The sequence below is a fragment of the Grampus griseus genome (assembly GCF_964374135.1).
Source record: "Grampus griseus genome assembly, chromosome: 19".
NCBI lineage: Eukaryota > Metazoa > Chordata > Mammalia > Artiodactyla > Delphinidae > Grampus > Grampus griseus.
Window position 1 is genome coordinate 7,042,146 of NC_139013.1, and position 24,290 is coordinate 7,066,435.

General features: G+C 58.2%; 3 protein-coding genes across 7 annotated transcripts in view; 2 read left to right on the plus strand and 1 right to left on the minus strand.

Annotated features, from left to right (window-relative positions):
* The first annotated feature begins 47 nt into the window (after positions 1 to 47).
* On the plus strand, positions 48 to 5,445 carry IRF3 (interferon regulatory factor 3). 3 transcript variants are annotated; one of them, XM_082676313.1, is made up of 8 exons: positions 48 to 266; positions 1,033 to 1,205; positions 2,039 to 2,210; positions 2,297 to 2,367; positions 3,004 to 3,190; positions 3,310 to 3,690; positions 4,581 to 4,696; positions 5,206 to 5,445. In XM_082676313.1, the coding sequence occupies exons 2-8, from the start codon at positions 1,041 to 1,043 to the stop codon at positions 5,371 to 5,373; spliced, it is 1,260 nt and encodes a 419-aa protein (XP_082532439.1). In that variant the 5' UTR covers positions 48 to 266; positions 1,033 to 1,040; the 3' UTR covers positions 5,374 to 5,445. The 3 variants fall into 3 exon arrangements, with proteins under 3 accessions (XP_082532439.1, XP_082532438.1, XP_082532440.1); XM_082676312.1 differs by having other exon boundaries at positions 48 to 200; positions 5,206 to 5,444; XM_082676314.1 differs by lacking the exons at positions 48 to 266; positions 1,033 to 1,205 and adding an exon at positions 1,397 to 1,435 and having other exon boundaries at positions 5,206 to 5,444.
* Positions 5,446 to 6,574: 1,129 nt separating this feature from the next.
* On the minus strand, positions 6,575 to 20,751 carry SCAF1 (SR-related CTD associated factor 1). 3 transcript variants are annotated; one of them, XM_082677332.1, is made up of 11 exons: positions 20,720 to 20,751; positions 17,741 to 17,854; positions 17,435 to 17,492; positions 16,598 to 16,692; positions 16,188 to 16,288; positions 15,985 to 16,100; positions 9,942 to 12,773; positions 9,202 to 9,284; positions 8,766 to 8,984; positions 7,308 to 7,436; positions 6,575 to 7,001 (listed from the first exon to the last, which is right to left on the minus strand). In XM_082677332.1, the coding sequence occupies exons 2-11, from the start codon at positions 17,846 to 17,848 to the stop codon at positions 6,810 to 6,812; spliced, it is 3,933 nt and encodes a 1,310-aa protein (XP_082533458.1). In that variant the 5' UTR covers positions 17,849 to 17,854; positions 20,720 to 20,751; the 3' UTR covers positions 6,575 to 6,809. The 3 variants fall into 3 exon arrangements, with proteins under 3 accessions (XP_082533458.1, XP_082533459.1, XP_082533457.1); XM_082677333.1 differs by lacking the exon at positions 20,720 to 20,751 and adding an exon at positions 20,257 to 20,472 and having other exon boundaries at positions 17,741 to 17,890; XM_082677331.1 differs by lacking the exon at positions 20,720 to 20,751 and having other exon boundaries at positions 17,741 to 18,100.
* A 1,686-nt stretch (positions 20,752 to 22,437) lies between these two features.
* The window catches only part of RRAS (RAS related), a 2,890-nt gene continuing 1,037 nt past the window's right edge, over positions 22,438 to 24,290 (plus strand). Inside the window, exon 1 of the mRNA XM_082676776.1 lies at positions 22,438 to 22,714. Coding sequence (XP_082532902.1) covers positions 22,456 to 22,714 — 259 coding nt within the window. The 5' untranslated portion in view covers positions 22,438 to 22,455. The remainder of the gene's footprint in view (positions 22,715 to 24,290) is intronic.

Consider the following 24,290-nt stretch of genomic DNA (forward strand, 5'->3'; position numbering starts at 1 on the left):
CAGCATGCCCGCGGTCGGAAGGCCTAAAAAGGGCATGGGATTGGGGGGCGACGCCCGCGCTTACCGAGCAGCCTCTTTGGTTTTGGAGTCACCAATACGACTGTGAAGTCGTTTTTATTTCAGGAAATCGATAGAAAAGGAAGCCCCACCTCTAAAGCTCAGCCGACCGGAAGTGGGGTGTGCAGCTGAGAGTTCGAGAGGTACGAAACCCCCAAACCAGACGTGGTTGGAGCACTCTGCGCGCCCCGACCCACCACATAGGAAACGTAGGTAACTGGGGAGTAGGTGGCGTCCGGAGGTGAGGAATCGGAGAAAGGATGGGTCTACACTGACAGTGGAGAAGGGCGGTTGTGTAGTCTGGGGGAAAGTGAAGCAAGAAAGAAAAAAGTGAAGCAATGACTGGCGCCGAGATCGGCTGTAAAAAAAGCAAACGTAGAAGTAGCGGAGAGGAGGCGTCTACACTGGGGGATCTAGGGGAGAGATGGACGGACTGTAAGAATAGGAGGCAGTCCACTCTAGAAAGTGGGGATGTGCCCTGGAGGAGGGAGGCTGTCTGTTTGGGAGGGATTGTGGTTGGTCCTCGGTGGGAATGGGTGAGGGGATCATCGGGACGGGGTGGAACTGTGAAAGGGGGTCTACCGTGGGGTAACTGCGGGAGGTAGCGGTCTACAGGTCACTAGCTTCTGTATTGCAATAACTAGAGGGAGGGCTCTACCCTGGAAGTGGGAGTACCTGCCTTGGGTGATGGGGGAAGAACGGGCTTTCAATGGAAGAGGGAAGGTGTACACCGGCGCAATTGAGGGAGGTAGAGGTATCTACCTACACAGAAGAAGCTGGGGAAAGGAGAGCAGGGAGTTCTCGCTGAATTAGAAAGCCTCGCTGGAGGATGGGAGAAGGTCTCCTGTTTGTACCCCAGTAAACTATAGGTGAGAGACCTGCGCCGTGGCACGTGAGGGAGGTCTGGGTGCGGAACCCCTGCACGGGGTGGGCCTGGGAGGCCGCCTGTACCTAGGACCTGTTCTCTGCGCGCAGGCCGGACCATGGGAACACAAAAGCCTCGCATCCTGCCCTGGCTGGTATCTCAGCTGGACCAGGGGCAGTTGGAGGGCGTGGCCTGGCTGGATGAGAGCCGCACGCGCTTCCGCATCCCTTGGAAGCACGGCTTGCGGCAGGATGCCCAGCTGGAGGACTTCGGCATTTTCCAGGTGCGGGCGCGCCGGGCGGGGTGGACTCCGAGGGGGCGGAGGTGCACTCCCAGGGGGCGGAGGTGCACTCCCAGGGGGCGGGGCCGAGAAGGCGGGATTAGCAAGCATGGAGAGGCCTGCTCTCATTCTGACAGACTGAGGTGGGTGGAGTTAGAACGGGAAGGGGTTTAGTTAGTAGGATCCCGGAACTGGTGTCGGAGAGCAGTCAGGATTAGAGCTGCCAGGTTCTGGTAACGGAATCGGGAAAGTGAAGGAAATGCATCCTGGGGAGTTCGGGGCCTCCGGGGTGAGGCTCTTGGTTGTAGAATTTCTGGGGGCCGGTCTTGGAATATTAGAGGCGAGACTTGGCCCTGAAGCTGAGGTTTCTTACCACCAAATTAGGATACACCGGTGGTGGTAAGCCGAGTTAGAGTGCGAGGGGGCGGGGTTATTATTATAATAATTAATAATATAATATTATATAATATTATATAATATATAATATTATATATTATATAATATATATTATATATAATATTATATAATATAATATATATAATATATAATAATAATATTATTATTATTATTATTACAGAGGGTGTCCTGGGGCAGGTTGGTGGCAGAGTTAGACACTCATTAGGACCTGGAAGGCTGGCTTGGAAAGCAAAGGTTTTTGAAGGGTGGTGGTAGGGGGATTCGGGGCGCAGAGAATCTGAGAGTTTGGGGATGGAACCTTGCCAAGTTAGAACGTGTCGGGGGGAGGACGGTGTTAGGACAAGAGGAGACAGGGTTGGGACCCCTGGGGCAAGGTCTAAGTCATCCTCTCCACTATCTTGGTACCACTGGTCCCCTAGGCCTGGGCTGAGGCCAGTGGTGCCTACACTCCTGGGAAGGATAAGCCGGACCTGCCCACCTGGAAGAGGAATTTCCGGTCCGCCCTGAACCGGAAGGAAGCGTTGCGTTTAGCAGAGGACCACAGCAAGGACCCCCACAACCCGCACAAGATCTATGAGTTTGTGACCTCAGGTGTGCTGCAAGTGAGGCTTCACTTAGAGGGATGGGATTTCGACTGTCCCTAGCGCCCCCACTCCACTTCCCACCTTTCTCCACAGGAGTTGGGAACTTAGCTGAGCCAGACACCTCTCTAGACACCAATGGCAGATGCAGTACCTCTGATATCCAGGTAAGAATGCGCCCCGACCATCCTGCTCTCTGCCCCATCCCCTCTCTGCGTCCTCATGGGCCTATTCAGGCCTCATCTTCTTCCCCTGCACCATCACCCCAGGCTCCATTCTGTCCCATGCAGTCTGTCCCCAACCTGACTCAGTGCTGACCCTGTCCCCCCACCCCCTGCCCACAGCCCTCCATGGCTTCCCAGCATCCTCAGGAGAAAATTCAGAGCTTTCAACAGGCATTCAAGGCCCTAATCCACCTTTCTAGAATTTAATAGCTTTCCTCCCTGTGCAGGGTTCTCTCAGCGTTTTGGGAACTCAGAACCTCTCCTTGATCTTGCTGATGTCTGTGCCAGGGGAAGTCCCCTCTGAAATTCTTCCCAGCCCTCTCTGCCCGCGTCTTGCTTGCAGAGAGCCAGATCCTTGGGTGGAATTAGCTGCTCCCCTCAGGCCACTGTAGTGCCCGGCATACATCAAAGCTGTACATACTTTACTGTCTGTGCCCCAGGTTAGAAGCCCCTTGAGGGCAAAGCTCAGGTCTGTCTCCTCTCTGGGTCCCCACATCGCTGAGCACAAAGCTTGGTCCATGGGAAGTCTCCAGAAAAGGCTGTGGAAATACCTGGATCCTTTTTTTTTTTCCTCTCCAGGAAGACATTCTGGAGAAGTTACTGAGTGACATGGACTTGGCCCCAGATGGAGGGCCCTCAAGTCTGACCATGGCCCCTGAGAACCCCCCTCAGCTCTTGCTGGGCCCCAACTTAGATGTCCCTGCTCCTTGCCCAATGCCGGGACCGCCTGAAAACCCACTGAAGCAGCTGTTGGTGAGCGGGGAAGGTGAGCGCCAGCTGTGGGTGGGAGGGGTGGGAGGGGTGGGAGGGGTTAGGGCTGGGCCGCAAGCCCCCTGACGTTCCCTCATTCTCTCTCCCCTTCACATTACTGCTGCTGCTGCTCAGAGTGGGAGTTCGAGGTGACCGTCTTCTACCGGGGCTGCCAAGTCTTCCAGCAGACTGTCTTCTGCCCGGGGGGCCTGCGGCTGGTGGGATCAGAAGCAGGGGACAGGACACTGCCTGGGCAGCCAATAAGACTGCCAGACCCCGCGGCGTCCCTGACAGACAGGGGCGTGACAGACTACGTGCAGCGGGTGCTGAGCTGCCTGGGTGGGGGACTAGCTCTGTGGAGGGCTGGGCAGTGGCTCTGGGCCCAGAGGCTGGGGCACTGCCATGTGTACTGGGCCGTGGGCGAGGAACTCCTCCCCAACAGTGGTCACAGGCCTGATGGTGAGGTGCCCAAGGACAGGGAAGGAGGCGTGTTCAACATGGGGCCCTTCATAGCAGGTGAGTGAGGTGGGGCCTTTGCTCTGCTGTGGAAACGGCAGGCAATGGTGGTTAAAAACTCTGGGGTCAGGAGGTTTGGGATCGAATTCAGACCCTGCTGCTCTGCTTGTGGTTGAACCTGTGGGGAGAAGGACTGGACTGCTCTGAACCTGTGGAGTCTAAGGACTGTCTCCTCTCTCTCACCTGCCCAGAGCTGGCAGGAGGCACAGGGCCCAGCGTACAGAAGGTGCTTCGGGGAATTAGCTGCCATAGTCGTTATCATTTATTACAATTATGGTGGAAAGACAGATGCAGGAGAAAGAAATCATTTAGGGCTTTGCTCTCCAAACAGACCTTTCTGCAATGATGCAAATGCTCTGTATTTCCACTGCCCAATATGGTATCCACTAGCTACAAATGGCTACTGAGTACTTAGATGAGGTGAGTGCAAATGAGGAAGTGAGTTTTTTAAGTTTTATTTGATTTTAATTAGATACAATTAAAACTTGAATAGCCGTGGTGGCTAATGGCTACATATTGGACAGCATGGCCTTGAAGGGTTAAAGAGCAGTAACCACCAACCACCTTCTACTCCAGAATCACTGAGCATCCTTGGGGAAGTGGACTCCCCTCCTGGGCCTGTTTCCCCATCCAAATGCTGAGGCTCCAGGAGGTGTGTGTGGAGGCCTACCTTCCAGCCCAGCCCCGATGGAAGGGAGGAGGAACATTTCAGCTTGTGCCAGAACTGGAGGGACTTTCCCCAAATCAATAGCCCCCTGGTCATGGTGGCAGAGATATGTTGAGCTTTAGATCAGGGAGGAAGATGAGGATGTTACTGAGGTTTTGGGGGAGCAGGGAGGGGCAGGTAGAGGGTCTTCTTCCCATCCCTGACTAGGTTCCTGGGCCCCCAGATCTGATTGCCTTCATCGAAGGAAGCAGACGCTCACCACGCTACACCCTCTGGTTCTGCGTGGGGCAGTCATGGCCCCAGGACCAACCATGGATCAAGAGGCTCGTGATGGTCAAGGTACTGCAGCCCCAGGCTCCTGGAGCTGAGGGGTAGATCCTAAAAGGGAGGAGGTTGCTTCTGGGAACTACAACTCCCACAGTCCCCTCGGAGAAACTACAACTCCTAAGAGTCTCTGCAAGTACCAGTTCCTCCTCAGGAGCTTCTGGTGTCCCTCCCACGGCCTCACCCCCAAAGCCTATATTTGCGTTCTCCCAACCATGTGGAAGTTGGTGGACTACAAGTCCTAGCAGCCTGTGTGAGGTACTACAGCTCCCAGGAGTCCTTCTGATCACAAGCTGCTCAGCTCTAGCTTCCAGGAACCCCTCAGCAGCCTCAGCCCTAAGAACCATTTATGGTCTCCCTTGGTGGTGAATATGGGGAAAACTGTAACGCCCAGCAGCCCTGGGCCTAACGGTTCGTCCTGGGTTACAGGGGGGGCTGTCGGGAATTGTAGTCTACTCAACCCATCCCCGACAGTAGACGGTGCTGGGTGTTTCCGCTGACTGTTTCTCCCCCACCTCCCTCAGGTTGTCCCCATGTGCCTCAGAGCCCTGCTAGACATGGCACGGGTAGGGGGTGCCTCCTCCCTGGAGAACACTGTGGACCTTCACATTTCTAACAGCCACCCACTCTCCCTCACCTCAGACCAGTACAAGGCCTACCTCCAGGACCTGGTCGAGGACATGGACTTCTAGGTCACTGGGGAGGCCTGAGCCCTCAACTTCCACCTCGACCAATAAACTGGCTCCGGCCATGGTCATCACTTGTCTGTCTGGTGTTCACTTTCCCTGGGCCAGCCCTGACCCAAGTTGGGGGTTATTCCTTCTTAAGGCCCGTTTATCCATCTGTGCAAGCCACTCATATCCTAGGTGCTCACCGCATAAAGGCCAGGCGCTGTGCAGGGGGCAGCTGACACTCCTTACCTCTTCCCTGTGGCCTGGTGAGTTGGTGACAGTCACCCCCATTTTACAGACCAAGACACTGAGGCTTAGAGAGGAGGAAAGTCCACCAAGTAGGAAAATACAAGGCAGGTCAGAATCCAGGTCTGACTGTAAGGGTGCCACTCTTTGAGGGTGACCCTGGGGCTCACTCTGGAACGCCCGTCTTGCCTATGAACAGTTCAGGCCGACATCCAGTAAGCACAGAGCCTTTCGCCTGCCTGTCCTGCCTGTCAGGGGCCTTGGGTCCCCTCCCAACTCCTGCTAGGTGACCTCAGGCAAGTCCTTCTCCTTTCCGGGCCCTGGGCTCCCCTCCATGTGGGCCTGCGAGGGCCAGTTGTAAAGGAATTCTGAGCCTACCCCCAATCGGAACCCACCCTCCCCCCACAGCCTGGCTGCACCCACCTCTCCTCACCGCGCCTGGGTTCTGGGTAACAGGGACTGATGGAGGCCAGCACAGCCCTGATTCACTGTGTGGCCCTTGCTGCTCCATGCCTCAGTTTCCCTCTCCGTCTCGGGGGAGTCAATTAGATCACCCCAGCCTCATAGGACTGGTTAAAAAAAAAAAAAAAAACTGAATGGAGGACAAAGATCCTGTTTCTGGGGCAATTCCAAGGTTAGACAAATAGCACCTAGACACCCTGAGCTGGGCAGACACTGGTCAGGTGGGGCAGGGACCTCTCCCTCCCATCACCACCACTCTGTATCAGTAGCAACGGCTTCCTATGTGCCAGGTCCGGTTCGAAGTGCTTCACCCGCCTGCGTCTTTCTTAATCCTCACAACACCCACTTTATAGACGAAGAAACAGGCCCAGTGAGAGGAATGCACTTTTCCCAAGTCACACTGTCTACTTCCCCGCTAACCACCCTCACACTTGGGCCAAGGCTCCTCCTCAACCCTTTCCCAAACTGGACTCTGAAAAGAAAGGGCTAAAAGTCCTGGGGCTCAGGGGTAACATTTCATGAAATCTTTAATGAAACTGGGGTAGGGGCACGAACAGAGGGGAGGGGCAATGGGCACAGGCTTGGGGCGAGGGAGATGGCAGTGGGGCTGGGCAGGGGGCTCTCCTCTTTCCCGCAGCAACCCTCCCCCAATCATCCCACTGACAGGGGAGGGACGTAGGGAGGCAGAGCCATAAATATGTCCAGAATTCCAGAGAGACAGCGAAGGAGGAAAGGGGCGGCTGGGGATCTCAGAGAGGGGGCAGGGGCAGGCCCGGGCCGCCCTTGTCAGGGGGTCCCGGCTCCTTGGGCGGCCGTGGGGGCCCCGGAGGGTCCCCTGGCTTGCGGCCGTGCTTGCGGAAGTAGCGGTAGCGTTGGACGTAGGCGCGCACCAGGTTGCTCACCTTCACCGGGTTGATCTCCCCACTTTTGCTGTGGCAGATCTGGGGGGCAAGGGGCAGCTGCAGTCACTGCCAGTCCCCATGGTCCCCTGCACCTGGACTGCTGAGCACAGCTGGGGACTGGGATGGGAACCCCTCCACCAAAATCCAGGCCAACATCCCTACTTGTCCCCCTGATGCCAGCAGAACAGGCCCAGGTGGGCTTGAGGCATCCTGTCACCCTCTCGCCTTCCAGAGTGACCCACTGCCCCTCTGTCTCCCCATCTCTGTACGCCTGTCTGCTCACGTCCATCACTCCGTCTCATCCTCTCCCCACCTCTGCGCATCTTGTCCCCCTCTGGGCCCCACCTTGTGGACGGCCTTCCTCAGGATGTCCTTGTACTCCTCCTTGGTGATGTCCTTCTTCTGATAATACGGCTTGATGGCCAGCTTCACCTCCTCTACTGCCCGCTCCTGCGTGTGCAGCTTCTTCAGATACTGGCGGGGGTGGCGACAGTGGGAAGAAGGGACAGCAAAGGCCAGGTGAGTTACTGCAGAACCCCTACCTCCACTCACCTGCCCACCAGCTCAGACTTCTTGACCATCCAGCTACTCCCAGAGGTGGAAATCCTGCTTAGGGTCTGCCCTGTTCTCCCCTTGCTACAGTCGCCCCAGACCCCAGGCCAGGCCTGGGCCTCTCAATGTCACTAGCATCTCCTCCAGGCTGGACCCTGGGCTGTCCCAGGAGTCCATGACCAGGACCCATGTGTCCCCTGCCCTTACAGTCTGGTAGGGAGACAGACCTGAGCCAGGCGGCTGTTCCCTACCACCCCAGAGAAGATGGAGGCAGGTAAACTGAGGCCTGGGAAGGGCAGGACACCCCAGCCTTCAGGGCCAATATCTCCCATGAAACACGAATGCCAACTGTTGGGTGAGCTGCTGGGGGAGCCACGGCCACCCCGGGGGGACTCTTCAGGCCTCCCTAGCCCCACAGGAGTGGGTTTCTAAATATGCGGCCAAGAGAAAGGGATTGTGTCCTGCACCCGTCTCACACGGGGAGAGAGAGGACGTTGGCAGAGAACAGACAGGGCAGCCTCACTGGCGGAACAGGGACCTGCTGCTCGTCTCAGGGCCTGTACTGTCCCTGTCCCGCAGCCCATGGCACAGGCCATGGACAAGTACACATCAAAGCTGTGGCCCCACCTCCGTTTATACGGGGCTTATAACACGGGGGTTTGTTCTGCTTTCCTTCTGGCTCTGTATGTGGGGTGCGAAAAGGGTGAGCAGCGCCATCATCTGGTGACAGGGCCATAGCGACCAGCAACCAGACCCACCCAAAAGGTACACAGCCCCAAGGCCCAGGAGGAGCCAGATGTAGTGGGGGGAGGGGGGGCCTGTTTGCCCTGCACCCATTCTTCCTCCCTCCGTCCAGGAACAGATGCTTGATTTTTTGTTTGTAAACCATCCCGAGCCCCCCTTACACAAAAAGATCGGGGTGAGAGAGGTATAGATGACCAAAGAGTAGACTGTAGTAGATATATGTATAAACATGCGTGTGTTTATATCCATATCTCTTTCTTTCTTTCTCTCCCTACCTCCATCCCATCTCTATACGAAATTCTTTAAAAACCTGTCTAGCACCGCTTTCCCAATCATCTAATCAAGTGAAAGTTTAGTTCCTTACAATTTAGTGATTTCAGTTTTATCTAAGTCCTCATTTGCTGGCATCAGTCTCTGGCATTCTCCTCGGGCCCCTGCATCTCAGTATCTGCCTGCGTTCTCTGCAAAACTGTCACCACTAACCCACCTCTCCCAAGCCCAGTTCACCTTGTCTGTGTCACCACGTCCCTCGGAGCTGCTGCTGCCCTCTCTCTTGTCAGACGCTGCAGCCAGCCCAGTGGGGGTGGGAGGGGTAGAGCCACAGCCCCCCAGGGGGAGGCTGCCAGGGAGCAGGTAGCTGGAGGGGCCAGGGGGCAGACCCAGAGAGGTGGGCACAGGAGCTGGCGTCACCCCCAGACTTGAGGGGGGCTTCCTGTGGCTGAGGATCTGTGGGAAAAGGTTGGAGGATAAGCAAAGGGAGGTGGAGGGGAGGACGGAACATGTACCCCTATTCCCACCCTGATTTCCCAACAGTCCCAGAGGCAACAGGCTCCTCTTCTGGCAGATACCTTGCCCCAAAGCCTGCTGGGAGCTGAAGTTCCTCTCCTAACCCGAAACGGGACAAGAGAAGGGGCTGCGGGGACTCTTCCCCAAGGAAGCCCACCTGGTTGGTGGCCTGGATCAGCTCCTGGGCCTTTGCTCGGCTTGCCAGATTGGCTTCTTCCATCTTGAAGAGAAGTGCAGTCACTGCAGTAGGTGGAGAGTGGACGACAAGGATCGGGAGTTGACGCAAGAGAAGAGGGTGACCCTCACCCAGCCACGTGCCACCTCCCGCCCCGGGCCCCCAGACAGGCTATAAGGTCTCAGGCTCATAACTGGGAAAAGGGGCCTCAACCACCAAGAGAACCAGCCCCCACCCTGTATGTTCTTAGGACTCGAGGTGTGTGGGGGGCAGGGGTGGGGGTGGCGTGTGGCCAGGGTCACACAGTGACGAGTTGGTCCCGAGCCCCCATAGCCTCTCTCCCCACCTCTGCAGTCTAGCAAAGGCTCCTGCCATCCCGTAAGGGATACTGCTCCCTGCTCCCCGATTCCGGTCCCTCTACCAAGCCTACCCCAGTCTACCTCTAGGTGGACCCCAGGACACACCCCACTCCTCCAGTCTCTGCTCAACTGGCTGCCCGCTGCTCCCATCTGCCCAGTGCTCTCCCAGTGCACCCAAACATCGTGGAGCCTTCTGGACAGACCCTGACTGGCCCTTACCCACCCAAAGCCCTCCCAGTCCTGGTCACTATACCCACCCCTTCCAAGGTATCTCCACTGCCTCCAAGTTTGTCCCCACATGACCTCCTCCCTGATCCTGTCTGTCCACCCTAATGTGCCCCGGCCCCCCCAGGGGACACTCACAGGCCAGGACACCGCTGGTAGTGCAGTCTACACCAGCGGGCAGGTTCCAGGGCATGGGTGGGGGCAGCGTGGGCAGCTGGGAGACACGGGGGGCTGGTCCATCCTCCGCCCCCGAGTCGCCAGCCGTGGACCCCGCACTAGGGGCGGTGCTGGGAGCGGCCGCAGCCGTGCTGGTGGCCGTGCTGGTGGCCGGCTGCTGCTCTTCCTCCTCTTCCTCCTCCTCCTCTTCCTCTTCCTCCTCCTCCTCCTCCGCCCCACCTCGGACTCCAGCCTCCTCAGCGGCCTCTTCTGGCAGGAAGGAGACCTCAGGTGTCTTGCAGCTGCTATCCACAGTCTGCGAGTCGGGCGTGAGAGCAGGGGGTGGAGGGGCCGCCTTGGGGGGCGGGGTGCTAGGGGCCTTCGCTGCCCGCTCTTCCCCGGACCAGGAAGTCTCCTCAGCCCCTTTGGCTCCCGCCGCCTGGCTGCAGCTGTCCGCCTTGGACTTCTTCAGCGTCGCAGGGCCACTGCCGCCACCGCCACTGCCCCCACCGCTGCGGATCTTTTTCCTGGTCTTGGATGGCTTGGTCTTTCCCTTGGTCCCCTTGGCTTTCTTGGCCCCAGCCTTGGCCTTGACCTTGGTCTTTTTGGGCTTGGTGCTGCCCTGAGCTGCTTTGGCCACCTCAGTAGGGGCCCGCTCATCCGGCTTGAGGAAGGGGGAGCGGCTCTCTCGGTCTCGGCTGAACTTGACTCCGATGGAGCCCAGGCCAGCAGACGTGGCCTCCTTGGCTGATGTGGTGCTGCTGACACCCTCTCGGATCAGAACGGCCACCTTGGACTGTAGCTTCACCTTCCGGGAGGATGAGGAGGACGACGAGGACGAGGAGCCTGAGCCGCTGCTGACAGGTGGCTTTGGCGGGGGCCCTGAAGAGGGCGCCAACTCCTTGGGGGGGCGGGCCTTCTTGGATGACCTGTCCCTGTCCCTATCTCTGTCCCTGTCCCGGTCCCGATCCCCCCCATCCAGTGCCTTCCGTCGTGATCCCTTCTCCCGGGAGGAAGAGGAGGAGGAGGCCGCCCCAGAGCGGCGCCGGTCCTTCTCACTGCTCTTGCCTCCCCGCTCCTCGGCGCTCAGTCCCTCGGAGTCGTATAGGACCTCACGCTTGGGCGATGAGGCCGGAGCCGGTGAGGGGCCTCGGGGGTCAGGCTTGTCCGGCCGGCCCACGGTGATGGTCCGCTTGATGGCAAAGAGATCGTGGTCCGTGAGGTCCTGGATGGAGGGCGGCACGGCCCCCCGGCGGCGGCTGTCTCGCTCTCCGCCCAAGGAGGTGGAGCCGGAGGGCGGCTGGGCCGGGGCAAGGCCCTTCTCACTGTCCCCAGACCGCTTCTCGCCCCGGGACCGCGACCGTTTCTTCTTCTTCTTGCTGCCGCCGCCATCCCGGTGCTTGCCGCGGTGCCGCTCGCGCCTGGAAGACGACGACGAGGAGGTGGCCGGGGGCGGGGAGTTCGAGCGCCGCCGCCGCCGCCTTTTCTCCCGAGACCGGGACCTGCGGCTGCCTCCGCGGCGCCGGTCGGTGCTCCGCGAGCGGCGGCGGGCGGAGCGGGACCGCGAGCGGCGGCGGGCGGACGACGAGGCGTGGGAGCCCGGCTTGCGGTCCCGGGAGCGGTGCTTCTTGGGGTCCCAGGGGGAGGCCGGGGCCGGCGGGGCGGGCTGAGCGCCGGAGGAGGACGAGGCGGCCTCCTTGGCCTCACCGCCGCTCCTCTTGCGCTCCCGCCTCGACTTCTTGCGGGTGGGCGGGCCAGTGGAGGCAGCGGAGGCGGGGGCGGCGGCCGGGGAGGGCGAGCGCTGCCGGTAGCGCTCGCGCCGCTGGGTCAGGATCTTGCGGCGCAGGTCCAGGCCGCCCCAGCGCGCGTCCGCGGTGGGCGGGGCGGGGGCCGGCTCCCCAAGGTCCACCTGCAGGGCGCCCTCGCCGTCGGACTCCGCGTGCAGAGACAAGAAGTCGTCCCCCTCGGGGGCCCGGGGGGCGGGCGGCGGGGGCGGGGGCTGGGCCGCAGCGGGGGCCGGGGCCGCCGGAGGGGGTCGTGCGGCCCGGCCGCCGGCCCGGAAGAGGGAGAGCGCCATCCTGGGCTCCTCCTCAGGCTGGACAATCTCGCCCTCCTCAATCTCTGAGTCGCCCGGTGGCAGCAGAGGGGGCGGGAGGGCGGCGCCACCGGCCGTCACCACCTCCACGGAGACCTTGCCTTCCCGACAGGCCTCCGCCTCAGTCCCCACCACAAAGACGCGCCGGCGGGTGGCTCCGTCGGCCCGGGTGGAGTCGGCCTGGGGCGGTGTGCCAGGGGCTGGAGTCGGCTGCAGGGGCTGGGGGTCCGGGCCCGGGCTCTCGTCACCTGGGAAGTCCTGGCTCAGGCTGTTGTCGTCGTAGATGCCCGCCAGGGTCTCTGAGATGCGGCTGATGCTCTGGGACAGGGCTTCCTCCTCCTCTTCTTCCTCTTCTTCCTCTTCCTCCTCTTCCTCCTCCTCCTCCTCCTCCTCAGGTGAGGGGGTCCCCGCCGATGAGCTGGGGTTGGAGCCAGTGGGCTCGAAGGGGTCGTACTTCTGCTCTGGAGCAGGCGGTGGGGAATAGGCCTCGTCGGTGGGGTGGAAGGGGTCATAGATATCAAACCGGGGTGCAGGAGGGGCCGGGGGGGCCGGGGGTGGTGGAGGGGGAGGCGGGGAAGGGGAGGATGATGAGGGGGAAGGGGAAGGCGAAGAGGAGGCAGAGGAGGGGGCAGGGGGCGGAGCAGGGCCCCCGTCTCCAGTGCCCAAGGTGAGGAGGTGGCGGGCACAGGTGGGTCGAGAAGAGTGAGACTGCGGAGAAACTGCAAAGGAAGAGCGGAGACAGGGTGGCAGTCAGGTGCCTGTCCCAGTGCAGCGGAGGGGCCCGCAGGCAGGTCAGCACCCCATCTGCTGGTCCCCCTCGCTCAGCACTCGCCACACCAGCAGGCACTGCTTCCAGTGCTTCACGTGTGTCAACACATAAGATGCTCCTAACAACAGTACCTACGCTCCACGCTGTAGGTACTGCGACCCGGGGTCCCAGGAGGAAACTGCAGCACAGAGAGCTGTGGCATCTTCCCCTAGAGCACAGTCAGCAGGGGGGAGTCAGGATGCAAACTCGGTCAGTGTGGCCTCCGAGCCCGCACTCTCATATCTACCGGAGATGTAAGCTGGCCTGCGGCCTAAGACCGCCCTGACCAATGACAGCAGTGATGTTCCCGCAGGAGGCACAGGCTGGGATGGGAGAGCCAGGGTTCCAACCTAGGATCACCTGCAGGGGTCAAGCCCTGGCCTGATGAGCCAGCTGCCTCTTGAGGGAATCTATCCCTTTGTACAGGAGGCCTAACGTGAGGCTGAGAAGGTGAAACTCCCTCTCCAGAGTCAGAAAGTGGCAGAGCTGGTGAGCCCTGAGAGCCCGAGTCCTCACCGTGCCCCCGCCACTCTGTGATGAGCCCCATCCCAGGGGCGACATCTGCTTGGGACTCAGACATCACTGACCGGGCCAGGCATCTTGCTGTCCTCCGTTATTTTGTCCGCCCTCCCGAGACCTTGCTTTCGAAGCACTCCACGGTCTCAGCACCACAAGTCACACATGTGGAGACAACTGATCGAGGCTGCCCCCGGGGCGGATGACGGGGCCAGGATTCAAACACACACATCAGAGTCTGGAGGCCACTCTCTCAACCACATGTAACTGCCAGGATCCTGCCCCAGCAAGGACGCCGGCATGGTCACATGAACAATGCCAGGGAAGCCCGGGGCTAAGAAGGCAGCACCAGAGCCACCTCCCCACCCGGATCCCAGGCTCCAGCCCTCTCCCGCAATATGCCCGAGGGCAAGCAACTCAACTGCTGTCTGCCTTGGTTTCCTCATCTATAAAAGGGGAGTTTGCTCATTCATTCAACACATTTCTTCTGATCATCAATCTGACAGACGCGGCTTGGGGTATAGAACAGAACCGCAAACGAGAGACAAAAATCCCTGCCTTCAAGGACTTGCTGAGCACGAACTCTGACTACCCGGGCTGTTATTACCACCACCTGAGGCAAAAACCACGTCTGCAGATCGTAGCAGTCTGCAAACTCGAGACATCCGCTTCCTTATAAATAGTTTTTTTTAAAGGACTATGGGTGAGTTCTTCTTGCGTTCTTAGTATTTTCCAAACGAAGACCAAAAAACACTTGGAATAAGAAAACAAAACACAGGGACTTCCCTGGTGGTCCAGTGGGTAAGACTCCGTGCTCCCAATGCAGGGGGCCCGGGTTTGATCCCTGGTCGAGGAACTATATCCCGTATACGTGCCGCAACTAAGAGTCCTCATGCTGCAACTAAAAAAAAAAAAAAAAAAAATCCCGCACGCCACAACTAAGACCTGGCACAGCCAAAATAAATAAATATTTTAAAACAACAACAACAACAAAAACCCAAAACATAACCCCAGAGTCCTGCTGAAAACAGCTATTAGGTTCCAGACACAGTTACGGATAGCACTTAAAGCCCAAGGACCAAATCCCACACATCACCTGTTTTTGTAAATAACATTTGATTGGAACCCTGTCCCACTCACTTATTTACTTATCCCCTATGGCTTCTGGTTTTAAAAGAAATGAAGAGGGAGTTCCCTGGTGGCCTAGTCGTTAGGATTCTGGGCTTTCACTGTTGAGGCCCAGTTCAATCCCTGGTTGGGGAACTGAGATCCCACAAGCCATGCGGTGCGGCCAAATAAATAAGTAAAATTTAAAAAAATAATAAAAGAAATGAAAATACTTTTGTGGGCCCCTAAGAGTGTGGCGGCCCCCTAAGAGCATGGTAGGCCCCAGGCACCATGTCCCCTGAGCCTAAAGGATAAGTAAGTCACCCCAGATCTGTGAGAAAAAAGAAAGGACGAGGATGGGATTTCCCTGGTGGCGCAGTGGTTAAGAATCCTCCTGCCAATGCAGGGGACACGGGTTCGAGCCCTGGTCCAGGAAGATCCCACATGCCGCAGAGCAACTAAGCCCATGCACCACAGCTACTGAGCCTGCGCTCTAGAGCCCGTGAGCCACAATTACTGAAGCCCACGCGCCTAGAGCCGGTGCTCCACCAACAGGAGAAGCCACCACTGCAGTGAAGAGTGGCCCCCTGCTTGCCACAGCTAGAGAAAGCCCACGCGCAGCAGTGTAGACCCGACACAGCCAAAAATACATAAAGTTAAATCTTAAAAAAAAAAAAGGACAAGGAAAACGTGAACTGGTTCAGAGGGTGTGCAAGCCTCTGGCAGAACAGTTGCTCGTCGCTGACCTTCTGCTACGTCTTCCTCTCCCCTCCACCCCTCCCCAGATATTACGTGGCAGAAGGGAAGTCTAAACCCAGGGTTCTCATCAGGGTCCCGGGGGATCTGCAGCAGCATCACTGGGGAGTTAGTTAGAAATGCAAATTCCCGGGCCCTACCAACTCCAGGCCTGCTGCATCAGAAACCCTGGGGATGGGCCTAGTGACCTGTGGATTAACAAGTCCTCCGTGGTGATTCTGATGCCCTTTCGAGTTTGAGACCCTCTGCTCTACACTGCTCAGGGGCTTACCACCGTGTGCAGCAGGGCTAGGGAGCAGACTCTCCCTCGGGCAGGTGCACATCGCAGAAGTCAAAAACTTGCACTTTACACACAGAAGGCCCCGGGCTCAGGGCCACCACTAAGCAACTGGCTGTGCCACCTCGAGCAAGAGACTTCCCTCTTTCAGACTCTTCTCTTCCTGGAGTCGGAGATGCTGACAGTCCCCCGTCCTGGGGAGACGAATTCCTAACGCAGGTACACTGATATTCAGAAGCCCCGGACGCACGCTAACTGCTCCCACATGGTAGCTCTCACATCAGTTTTAACTTTAATTACATCTGCACGTGCATACAACCTTTACTTAAGTCTAACAGGAGAAAAACATGACAGTACAGATTTTGTCTAAATGACGTACTCAGCACCGCTACTACTACCAACAACAGCTAACGCTCACGCGACGCCGAGGCTGACTGCCTGCCAACTCAGCCCTGGTCCCACATACCCGTTTTGCCCGTCCTCCAGGCCCTGACACGGGGCAGCAGGCTGGGTACAGGAAGGGGGACTGGATCCCTGTCCCCAATTCGGACCTCGGCCACCAGCTCCAGCATGTCCTCGCTTCTGCAAGACAGGGGATGAGTGAGCCTCAGAGGTGCGTCCGACTCCCACGACAGGGGCCTCTCCCACTCCAGCTGCCCAGATACTCACTCGCCAGGCCGCAGGTCCAGGTGGCTGGGAACCCAGGTATCCGGGGGATCCAGGATGCTCACCAGCCCCGCGAGGAGGCCATCGGCGGCCACGTCCAACACCTGGAATAGGCCAGGAGGGGCTCCACCCTGTCCCTGCTTGTGTGAGGGCCCACACAGGCCCTAAGCTCTCAGTAACCCAGACATCTGAGACCCCATGAGAACACGAGGATCCAACTGACTCCTCAACCTGACTGCCTCCAGGACCCAAGGGACCAGGCCTCAGAGCCTCCAACACTGCCCCCAATCAGCACCCCAGACACAGAAGCCTGGGTCCCCAACTCCATTTCCCCATTTCAGGGATCCAGGCCCCAGTGAGCTTCCTCCCCCAGCCCCAGAAGTCCAGGTCCCTAGCCCCCTCTTCTTACTCACAGAAGCCGTGTCAGTCCCCCCTGATTCCTGGGAACGGGGCTCTGAACGTGGGCTCCGACAGCGCCTCCATCGAAGGCCATGACACCGAGAACCATCTGGAGAGAGATTTGCATGGGGTTTGGAGACAGGGGACTAGTTGCAGAGACCTTGCTTGGCAGAGGAAAAAGAGCCTGCCTAGCTCTTGACAAAGGAACCAAGCTCCTGCCTACTCTCCCGGCCTCCATCCAACCGCTTCCCAACCTGGGTCCCAGAAGGACTTCCCAACACCCTTTTGAGGCACCAACTCTCTCACCCATTTGTCCTCCCAGCCACCCTCAGGATGAAGTCCAGACAAGTCAGCTTGGCCTTTAAGCCTTGCTGTGACCCAGTCCCCATGGAGAAATCCTGCTTCCCTTCCCACCAACATCCTCTGCCCACCAGCCCCAAAGACCCACAACTCGGTCCAGCAACGTGGTCCCTGTGCTGTGTGCCTGCTGGTGCCGCCCCCACCTATCAGGCTTTCCTCTTCACCAGACAATGCTCAACAGCCTTAGAGACACAGGTCCCCTGTCACCTCCTCACTGAAGCCTTCCTGGACCCCATCTCCCTCCACACCAGCTTAGCTGGGCCTCCTGCCCTCTCACGGTGCCTCGGGCTACCTCTGTGCTGGGACTGTGTCTCCCCTCTGCCAGACTGTGAGCCCCTCCAAGACGGCCACAGAGTCCAACCCATCTTGGGCTCCCTGTGCCAGCACAAGGATGGCACCCAGGAGGCCTCGGGAAAGCGTATATGAATGAGATTAGGAGAAAGAATGCAGAGATGGGGCAGGGGGCTGGGAAGAACCAGAAGCTGTCATACCTTTATCATTTGGCAGGTCCCCCTGCAGGGAACTTCCCACAGCCTGCTGAATGGCCCGCTGAAGGAAAAGTGAGGGTGAAGGGGGTGGAAAGAAAGAGCAGTCAGGGGATGCATGCGGAAGGTCACAAGCTCTGCTGCTGGGAGACAGCCATTCCAGACACCCCTACAACCAGACTCAAACCCTACAGACAGGCCAAGAGTCCTGGCCCCCCAACCCCTCCTTTCCCAAGGGTCCAGGAGTCAGGGCCCTGGAATCTGGACTCCCGGCCCCTCCCTCCCTCGGCCCCAGGCGTCTGGCTGCCTCACCAAGATAAAAGCAGAAGGAGAAAGCGTAGGGTCTCTGTCTGGCGGACCGTCACCCCGATCCTCGCCTGACTCCTCTGTCTTCCCTCGAGACTCATCTTCTTCCTCCATGGTCACCTGGTGGTGGAGGCGGGGGAGAGTCTGGAGTAGAGGCTGGTGGGCAGGGCACGGTGGTGCCAGGTGGCGGAAGGAGAGGACGGACATGAAGACCTCAGGGGCCTCCAACACTGTATCCCCTTCAGCATCCCTCCTCTCCTCCACCGCATCCCAGGCCCGGGCAAGTACCAGGCCCAGTGCAGACACTAGAGGGACTGGAGCAACCCTCTTCCCTTGTCTGAATTTGTTGCCTCCTCTGCCAAAGGGAGGCCTTCCCGGCCTATTTCCACACACCCCTCCCCAGTTCCCGCACCTTCCCCCTTTAAGACCTCACGGGAGCCTGCCTTCATGGGAGCCAAGACTCTTTTCTGTTGAGTTGTGATTTCAAACACTGCCCCGATGTCTCATAAACCCACCTTTCCCAAACCGAGATACGTGCCAGTGTGCTGGGTGCGCCTCAAACACCACGCCACTTCCTAAAGCATCGATTCTCCTCGATGGTGAGGGACCCAACAAAATGTATTTACACACAGAGGATGGAGCTATAATAGAATGAGCTACAAAACCAGTACGCCACTTTGAAAACGAAAACACGAACTTCAGGAATGCTGTCCACTAGACGCCGCAGGGAGCACCCTCCGATCACCTGTCTGCCCCTTGTGTGGAAGTGCGGCGCAAGGCTTTGCCATGTCACAGAAATTCTTAGGTTATACAGAAGGTGAAAAATCACTCTTCAGACTGATGGGGATTTTGATTAGGGCTTCAGAAAATATGAAGATTTCAGCTATAGGCTTCCCTGCAACTGTCAAGTCTCCTACTCTGAAGACAATAAATATCTGGTCCCACAGTTCCTGGAAAGCTTCAAAACCCCTAACCCTCAACGCCGTGTGCTTAGCTCTAAGTGGGCCCAATAGGAGTATCTAAGTCAGAGAAAGCCTGTGAGAATTGAAAGGAGACAGACTCCTGACACAGAGTAACAATACAGAGTAACAATAATTATCATGGGCTATATACAGAGTAACAATATTTTTTGCGGTACACGGGCCTCTCCCGTTTCGGAGCACAGGCTCCGGACGCGCAGGCTCACCGGCCATGGCTCACGGGCCCAGCCGCTCCGCGGCACGTGGGATCTTCCCGGACCGGGGCACGAACCCGTGTCCCCTGCGTCAGCAGGCGGACTCTCAACCACTGCACCACCAGGGAAGCCCTATCATCGGCCTTTAACGCCCAGGTTTCCCCTACTTCGGTCTCCCCTACACCCTCGGTTGCATACCTGCCAAAAAAAAAAAAAAAAAGATCTCGGCCCTGGTCTCCCTCGTACCAGATTTTCAGAAAGCTCTCCCATGCTGCCTCCTGGCTCTCTAAGAGCCTGCAGTTCCTTCCCGAACTCCCACAGACAACTCTCACCCTGATAAGCCCCTCTGGACAGTTCCCAGCCCTGGCGCTGCTCTTCGGCACCTGGGTGGGGGTGGGGGGAGCACACGCTATGTAGAACAGCGCTGTCACATAAGAGAAGCTTAATCAAGATGTGCTGACTACAGACCCACAGAGCCCCAAACCCTCTGTAGAATGAACATCCTCCCTTGCCTATTCACACATGCCCCGGGATTTGCAGACACACCCCCGGCTCCTTAGGTCTTTTATACCTGAGAAGCCTCTGCAGACGCTGCTAGGTCCCTCTAGATCAGTTTCCCAAACTATAAACTTGATAGCAGTTCAGTGCTTTACAAATAGCTTGTTATCAAAGCAAATCGAACACAGTAGAAGATTCTTCACAATACATCACAAGTAAATGAAAATACTAATTAATGGGACTTGGGTATGAAATTCATATGACGGTGTACACTGGGTCTCAATGAAAAAATGTATTTCTCACTGTAGATCAAGGTCAAAGGAGTTTGAAAATCATAGCACTAGAGGAGTCTAGACGATCCTATAGACTTTCCCAGACCAAGGAGGACTAATTCTAACTCTCTCTGTAGCCCCAGGGCCACGCAGAATTTTTCAACATTGTGCATTTGAATTACTTTCTAAGGGCAAGTACAATACAGCTGGGCAAATTTTCCAATACTCTTCATTGTCTTATTCTCCATGCAATTATATGGCCCCCCCAAAGGCATTCGAATTTGCAGTCACACTCAAAGCCACCTAGATGGTTCCAGGTTCTTCTAACTGCCCCCAGCCTCCTGTCACCCAGACTAGACACTCCCCAGACAGCTGGAGACCCATCCAGGCCTCTCAGAACATCTCAGTATTTGCCTCTCTCCCTTCGTGGGTACATCCCGCTCCTCTGGGTATCTATAAAAGACTTCCTATCCCTGGAACAGTTCTTCCAGGCCCAGCTATATGGCCCCAGACCCCTGTAGGTGAGCCGCATCCTCAGGTCAGCACATGTAGACACTTCCCAGCCCTAACAGACATACCCTAGGCGCTATAGTTGGCTCTGCAGATACTCCCCAGCTCTTGCAGATCACCTTCACCCCGGGACATATCTCAAGATCTCAAGATGGCCCCAGAACCCTCTAAACAGACCCTAGCCTCCGGTCAGCTCATAAAGACGATCAACAGTGCCTACAAAAATGACCCAAGCCAGCTATATGATGGAAGGCAGGCTTCAGTCTCAGTCCAGGCCCTGTGGACGCCCCCAATCCTCTCGGGGACGCCCCGTAGATGCCCCCCGGGACCACAGACGCGTCCCGGGGCCTTCAGAAGGCCCTCCGCTCGGCGCCAGGCGCCGCCGCCGCTACCAGGCCCGAGGCCGACCCGCTAAGCCCTCTAGGCCCTGCGGCGTGCCGGGAGGACCCCGGGACAACTAGCGACCCGACTCCGCCCCGCCCACCCCGATAGGCCCGAGCCCCGCGGCCCGGACCGCCGCCGCCATCTTACCCCGCCGCTCGGGCTGCGGCTCCGGCCCCGGCGCGGGGCGGGGCGGGCTGGGGCGGGGCTCGCGAGCAGAGGGAGGAGAGGGGTGGAGCTAAAACACCGCCGAGCTTGCCGGGACTTCAAGTATCGAGCACGGTGCCGTGAAGGCTGGTGGGAAGGCTCCGGACTCAGTTTCCCAGCAACCAATAGGACACATAGGCCGGGTGCGCGCGACGCACGCCGGGAGGCGTAGTCCGCGCGTCGCCTCCGCTGCGCGGGGACAGCAAGCGGGGTGAGGGGTGAAGTGGGCGGGGTTGCGGTAGGCCGCGATTAGGCCCCAAAGTACCCAGCACGCGCGCGGAAAGAGCGGCGGAAAAGGAAGTGACGGAAAGAGCGGTCAGCGTGACAGATGCGAGGGAGTTGTAGTTCCAAGGAGTGGGCCGTAGGAAAAAAAAAAAAACAACACAGGACAGGCTGGGAGTTGCCCCGCCCACATTCTAGGGATCCCAGAATCCCGATACCAATTTCTCTCTAAATTTAGAACCAAGGAGCGCAGCCCTACAGCATCCTCCTCATTTAGGACAGAAAAAGTCCAAATTCCGATTCCTCTCACTCAGAACAGAGGAGTCCGGACTCACATTTCCCTCCTCCCTGGGACTCAGAAGCCGAGCCCTCCTTCCTGTTAAATCCAGGAGTCGGGCCCTCAAGCCATCCTCAGACCATTCCTGGTCTCAAACAACTACCTTACACTAACCCGAGTGTTCGGGTTCCCCATCCTAACTCCCTCGGATCCAGAATTTTGGGTCCCCAGCCTCTCCAACCTCTGGATCCAAGAGTCTGGGCCCTCAGCTTCCCTCCTTTACCGAACCTAGTAGTAAGGACCTCCAGGTCCCCTCCTTCTGGGGACCCAGGAGTCCAAGCTTCCAGCCCTATTCTCTCCTAGGTATTCCTAGGGGTCTGGGCTCTCAGCTTCCTCCTCCTTCAAGACCCAGAAATCCTGACCCTAGACCAGGCATAATCCAGGCATCCCGGCTTGGGCGAACTGGCTCATGGATTAGGAATGCAGTGATCTCACGGCCCCTCCCTGCCCAGTTACCCGCTGTCCCCCCTCCAGGGCCCCATCTTCCCTCCCAGTCTGTCTTCCGCTTGGCTGGGACAGCGGGAACCGGAAACCTGGGTCCCTTAGCGGGCGGAGCCTGCAGCATCCAGCCCAGACGCCCGCGTTGGGAGCTTGGCTAGGATCCCAGGACGGAGGTTGAGCTACCCCTCAGGACTTGCTACTTTCTCGGAGCGCGCCTATATACGGCCGCGCGCGAGTCCGCGAGCTCCGCCTACCGGAACAAGGCCTCGGAGATGGTGCCCTGAGAAACTGCATCACGGGGTTCCTCATTTGCATAGCCCCACCCCGACCTATCTTCCCGACCCATCGGGAAGAGAGAATGAGAGCTTATTAGCATATCCCCGCCCCCAGACGGCCGGCCAGCCGAGAGCGCGTGGCGCCGCTCGGGGTGAGCCCAGTTCTCTTATTAGCGTGTCCCCGCCCCATTTGGAATTCCCCTTCTCAGCGACCGCCGTTCCCCTACTCTTATTATCATAGCTCCTCCTTTTCCCTGGCCTTGCCTCCTTCTTAAGTGTCCCGAGATACTAGCCCTTCTTGCTGGAGTTCATGATTATGCAGTAGCCTTATTAGCGTGGCCCGCCCCTAGGCCCCGCCCGGCTCCCCCCCAGGCGGTAGCGGCGGCAGCGGCAGCGGTGGCGACATGAGCAGCGGGGCGGCGTCCGGGACAGGGCGGGGGCGGCCCCGGGGCGGGGGGCCGGGGCCCGGGGACCCCCCACCCAGCGAGACACACAAGCTGGTGGTCGTGGGCGGCGGCGGCGTGGGCAAGAGCGCGCTGACCATCCAGTTCATCCAGGTAGTGGGCCCTCACCCCGGGGGGGTGCCCCCGGGACCCAGAACTGAGCCCTTTGCGGGATCCCTGAGACCCCGGTTTCCCCTCGATCCATCACTGAAACCCTCCTGTGAGGCCTTCTAATCTTAAAAAAGTCCCCCTCAGATGTGACCCTGAGCCCCTCAGGGCCTCCACCCACTACATGAGGGACATTCCTCCTGTACTTGTATCTTGAGACCCACCACCCCTACCCCCAGTACCCGAGGCCCCGCTTCCCTACTGATCTGACCGTGGGTGCCTCTGGGAGCACTCTAAATCCAGAAGAGTCACCCCATCCAGACCCTAAGCACTCTCATGGGCCCCCACCCCCCTAGGTGCCGCCTTCCCCCAACCTTGAGCACCATCTCCCCCAAATCGCAGACCCAAACTTCCCCTCTGAGCTACCCAGAACCTGAGACAATGCCTGTGCCCGATGCCCTTGAGATTCCCTCAGTCTGGAATCTCCCCCAGGGACCTCCCCCAGAAACTGGAAATTATGCCCAGGCTTTGCCCCTGAGGCCCGTCTAGGACCACCCAGTCCAGAGAGAGGCACCCTCAGACCTGAGAGGTTTCAAAAAGATCCTGCCCCTTGGCCATTCCAGAGAACTCTAAGACCCCAAGTTCTGGGGTTCCCCTATCTCACCAGACCCAGACCCCCAACCTTCCCCAAGGAAAACCCACCACTCCTCCATCTTGAGTTTTCCTCCACTCCGATTCCCCGAGCCCCTCTCTGAAACTCTGGCTAGCCCCCAAGTCATCTCCATGGAGTAAGTCCCCAGATTCTTGACACCCCTAGAAAGACCTGCTCCTTGGGAGTTTCTCTGATATCTTAAATGTATCTCAGGGTCTTTAAGATTCTCTAGACTCTATAGTCTATGACAAACCTCCCAAATGCTCCCAAGGCCCCAGTTTTCACCCCTGAGCTTCTCCTGATGTATTTTGCAGATACACCCCTAATCCCCCCAGGGCCAAGCACCCCCGCTAACAGGCAGGATGCAGCCTGCAGACCCCCAGCTGCCAAGTCACCACTTCTCTCCTGAGAATCCACCCCTGCCCAGGAAACTTCCACCCCATTCCCGAGGGAAATCCTCCCACCTCAGAAAAACCCTAGAAAGGTGTCCGCTACTGAGATGCTACCGCAGAGGCCCCCCCCCCGCTCAAGAGACCCCAGCCAGCACCTGCAAGGGAGCCCCTGTCTGTGTAAAGAAATGCCCCAGCCCTGGGCCCCTTGCACCCAGGGGCAGACCCAAAGCTGGCCCAAAGCCTGGCTGGAGGCGGGCAGGAAGGGAGGGGCCCGGCCTGCGGGCGGGGCAGCTTCTCCGCAGCCGGATTGGAACCGGGACCTTCCCCTGGGAGGAGACACTGGAAGCTGCCCGAAGAGGAGGAGGGGGAGGGGGAGGAGGAGAAGGAGGAAGAAGAAGAAAAAAAGAGGGAAGAGAAAGAGGAGGAGGAGGAGGGAGAGCTATAGACAGCAAGGTATTCTGGGCAACAGTGGCTCTCAATAACTGAGCACCTACTATGCCCAGGGGATATATTAAATACTGAACAGGGATTTTCCCTGAATCTCACAAACAGTGGATTAAGCCTAGTGCTATTTTTATCCTCATTTTCCAAATGAGAAAACTGAGGTTCAGAGAGGGGAAGTGATTCGTTCAATGCCACATAGC

What these genes read in the sequence shown, in the direction of transcription:
- IRF3 (XM_082676313.1), top strand. Translation starts at nt 1,041, where the DNA reads ATGGGAACACAAAAGCCTCGCATCCTGCCCTGGCTGGTATCTCAGCTG. An exon ending in GCTGTTGGTGAGCGGGGAAG is followed by an intron (nt 3,191 to 3,309) that starts GTGAGCGCCAGC and finishes GCTGCTGCTCAG; the next exon opens with AGTGGGAGTTCGAGGTGACC. An exon ending in CATGGGGCCCTTCATAGCAG is followed by an intron (nt 3,691 to 4,580) that starts GTGAGTGAGGTG and finishes CTGGGCCCCCAG; the next exon opens with ATCTGATTGCCTTCATCGAA.
- SCAF1 (XM_082677331.1), bottom strand. Translation starts at nt 17,941, where the DNA reads ATGTCCGTCCTCTCCTTCCGCCACCTGGCACCACCGTGCCCTGCCCAC. An exon ending in TGATCCAGGCCACCAACCAG is followed by an intron (nt 8,985 to 9,201) that starts GTGGGCTTCCTT and finishes CTTTTCCCACAG; the next exon opens with ATCCTCAGCCACAGGAAGCC. An exon ending in TGAGGAAGGCCGTCCACAAG is followed by an intron (nt 7,002 to 7,307) that starts GTGGGGCCCAGA and finishes CTTGCCCCCCAG; the next exon opens with ATCTGCCACAGCAAAAGTGG.